Raw genomic sequence first — 3,908 nt, forward strand, 5'->3', positions numbered from 1 at the left:
TTTGTGTGTGTGAATAATCTGGAAACCAAATGAAGAAATTAGAAGCACTAGTCATCTAAAGTGGGTTAAAATCCTACACTGTGCAACACACGGGTATTTATCAGTTATCTGATATCTTTCGTACATCAATTGGCAACCCAAACGAAGTCCAATTTAAATAAACAAACCTGTTATGTGACCCTTGTCACAAACTGGTCCTAACCACATCATTAATTAATAGTAAATATTAAATAAAAATAAAAGCATATAATAACACAATACTAACTTAAGGGCAATCTAGTAATCTTACAGCTAGGCCTGGTTGAGGATGTTACAATGTGCGAATTGTTTTCCGTTGTCACTGACAATTTCATGTGGTACACCGAAACGGCACACTATCTCCTCCCAAACAAAGTTAAAAATTTGTCTGTTGGTAATACTTTTTAAGGGTTTTGCCTCCACCCATTTTGTAAAGAAGTCAACCTCTACAACAAGATATCACCCATCTTGGAACGGGCCAACCAAATCAATTGCCCACTTGTAAAACGGCCAAGTCGATGAGATAGGGATCAACTCATGAGACGGCGCATGAATTTGCGGTGCATGGTGTTGACAAGAAACACAGTTTTTGATGACATCGCTGGTGTCACGGTACATGGACGGCCAGTAATAACCCAAGCGCATAATTTTTCACACAACGGTACGAAACCCTGAATGCATCTCGCAAGTTCCTTCATGTACTTCCCTAATTACGGTTTCAGCCTCTTGCGGACCAACACAACGAAGTAGCGGACTCAAAAAGGACTTTTTGTAAAGTACGTTATCACGTATGACGTACATGGGTGCTTTCATACGAATCTTCCGGGCCAATACGCTATCGGTGGGTAACGTACCATCTTTGTGGTAATTGATAATTAGATTCATCCAAGTGTTCACCTCCTCGACCGGTGCTGCCACCTGTAAAGCATCACGTTATAAACGTTACGTAAGGCTAATTGTTTGTGAATGTGTTTTTACCAAATTGTTAGTGGTATGTAGGTTTTATAAGCGCGATGGCTTGATACATGTACCACGTCGGTGGATTTTTGTTCGAAAACTTCCACCCATACGTCTTTAGCGAAGTGGCCAAATGTCAAAGAAGCAAGCTTGCTGAGGGCGTTAGCTTTCTTGTTCATCGACCGTGGCACATGCATGATTGAAAAAGAATCAAATTTGTTAGCCAATTCTTCCGCTAGTTTTAAATATTTTTGCATTGCAGGATATCTGACTTCAAACATTCCGTTTAACTGATTTGCCACTAGCTGTGAATCAACCGCCACTTTCAGTGCCTTAATACCCATTTTTTCCACTATGCGTAACCCAGAGAAACGCTTCATATTCGGCTTCATTGTTAGAAACAGGGAAAGCAAAGCGTAAGGAATATGTGTGTTCTTCGCCGTCTGGGTTGGTAAGTATCAACCCGGTACCAGCCCCATCTGAACTAGACGCCTCGTCAGTGAAAAGCTCCCACGTGACGGCATGGGGTGCCGTTTCACTAACAGCCGTTGGTGGTCCTGGATTGATGAATTCCACCATGAAATCGGCCTTGATTTATCCCTTACCAGCATTACGCGGCGCATAGCTGATTTCATGTTCTCCCAGTTCGATTTCCCATTTCGGTATTCGGCCAGAAATCTCTGGCTTGCTTAAAACCTGCAATGGAAATGTTAGAAACCCATTCTCTGATATGTGTGTTCGTTCTGATATGTTAGAAACAATCTTCGACCTGCTTAAAACCTGCAATGGAAATGTGATGTGCTTGAAACTACCGCCTTAGCCTCCCTGAGGTATGGACTATCGGGTAAACGAGTTTCTCAACAGGATTATAGTTGACTTCACCATGCTGCAAAACTTTGTTGACAAAGTACACCGGCATATGGGTCTCATCACGTTCCGTCACTAGTACTGAGCTAATTGCTTCAGTGCTCGCTGCCAAGTAAACAGTCAAAGTTTCTCCTGAAATTTTGAAAACATTAGTGAACAAGTATGCAATATTGGTACTGTTAGCTAGAACGGATACTTTACCCGGTACCGGAGCTGTTAACGTAGGTAGGGTTTTAATTAACGTTTTCATTTCCTGGAAGGCATTTTCTGCTTCCAGTATCCAATTGAAACTTTTGCCTATACTCTCCTTCAACACCTAAAAAATGGTAGCGAGTGTTTTGCTGCTTTTGACAGGAAGCTGGACAACACCGCCAGCTTTCCATTCAAACTTTGAACCTCCTTCTTTGTACGTGGCGCTACCATCTCGTCCACTGCTTGAATCTTTTTTGGATTCGCCCTAATGCCGTGTGGTGTCACGAAGTGACCAAGAAATTTACCTTCTTCAAACCAAATTTATAGTTATTCGGGTTAAGCTTCATGTTTGTTTTCCTCAAAGAATCGAAGGTTTCTTGGACGTCTTTAAGAAGAGAAAATTCCATATGACTTTTGATCACAAGGTCATCAACATAAGCTTCAACGTTGCGTCCTATCTGGCTTTTAAAGGCGGCAACAATCACTCGTTGATACGTTGCCCCGGCGTTCTTTAGTCCAAACGGCATCTTGGTGTAGCAAACGATGCCATGGTCAGTGTGGAATGCCGTCTTGTCCTCGTCTCCTTCTGCTATTTGGATCTGATTTTACCCTTTATAAGCATCGAGGAAGCATTTGAAGCGGTACCCAGCGAGCGACTTGACTTTCCAATCAATCTCCGGTAACGGATAGTTATCTTTTGGGCATGCTTTATTGATACCCTTGAAGTCAACACACATGCGCCACTATCCATTGGCTTTCTTAAATAGAACCGAGTTTTCTACCCAGGTTTGGTAGCGAACCTCTCTCAAGATGTTGGCGTCAACAAGCTTCTCCACCTCGCTGCGTAGGAACACGCTGCGTTCCGGTGCCGTTACTCTCTTTTTCTGCCTTACCAGCATTCTGCTTGGATTTGCGTTTAAACGATGCTCCGCTATCTCCCTTGGAACTCCTATCATGTCTGGCTCTTACCAGGCAAAGATATCTGCGTTGTTGGATAGCAGTTCACATAGGGCGTTTTTAGTTTCCTCCGAAAGGATGTTGCCAATCTTGATGATTTTTTGGGGAAACGCATGATTGATTATAACGCCCCCTCCTGTTTAACGGGTGCCGTTTAGAAAATCGGCTGACTAACCTCAGCGCAAACTTGGGCACGATCCAAAAATAAAGTTGCAACGCCTGCCCTGGTGGGGAATTTCAACATGCCGTAAACCGTAGAAGGTATGGCGCCCAACTCTTGTAGCGTCGTCCGTCCTTGAATCACATTGTACTTGGATTGGCTGCAAACCACCACGAATGTTAGTTGCACGGTACGGGTGTAACGACCTAACCCGTTATCCATCCAAAAACGTGCTAATTTTTTTTCTGGGACAGTTCATCTGGACGGCGTCCAGCTCTGAAGGACTGGACGGTGTCCAGCCATCTGGGACGGCGTCCAAATACACTAAAAGCTCCTGATCAGTTTTTCAAACACACGCGAGCGGAAAACTCGCTTCCCGACACTTTTAAACCAAAACACTTTCACAATATGTTATAATAATTAAAACTAAGAGTTTTCCAGGATAAAAACGAGTTTTACAACCCCGGGCCCACATCGACCCAAATTACAACCAAGTGACCATTTCGACCCATTTAGTTAAATTCAAAACATAGACCGAGCATGGGATTGGGGATACGCTACCCAATCCTAATCAAATTCAAAAGCAAGTCTTCTAAAGTAACTACGCAAGTCCACTAGTTCCCATTGCTTACCCGAGCCACCACATCCATGCACATCTATAAAAAAATAAACAACGAGAGGGTAAGCTAACGCTTAGTGAGTGAGAATATACTACATACATATATATGTATAAAATGAACACGTCACACAAGTAATT

At 43.0% G+C, this 3,908-nt stretch overlaps 1 protein-coding gene across 1 annotated transcript; it reads right to left on the minus strand.

The window, feature by feature from the left end:
- Nucleotides 1-669: 669 nt before the first annotated feature.
- On the minus strand, nt 670-2,990 carry LOC139864576 (uncharacterized). Its single transcript, XM_071853158.1, has 8 exons — nt 2,835-2,990; nt 2,340-2,633; nt 2,044-2,158; nt 1,826-1,974; nt 1,581-1,671; nt 1,446-1,532; nt 1,050-1,327; nt 670-936 (listed from the first exon to the last, which is right to left on the minus strand). The coding sequence occupies exons 1-8, from the start codon at nt 2,988-2,990 to the stop codon at nt 670-672; spliced, it is 1,437 nt and encodes a 478-aa protein (XP_071709259.1).
- Between the last annotated feature and the right edge of the window lie 918 nt (nt 2,991-3,908).

The sequence above is a fragment of the Rutidosis leptorrhynchoides genome, chromosome 8 (assembly GCF_046630445.1).
Source record: "Rutidosis leptorrhynchoides isolate AG116_Rl617_1_P2 chromosome 8, CSIRO_AGI_Rlap_v1, whole genome shotgun sequence".
Lineage (NCBI taxonomy): Eukaryota > Viridiplantae > Streptophyta > Magnoliopsida > Asterales > Asteraceae > Rutidosis > Rutidosis leptorrhynchoides.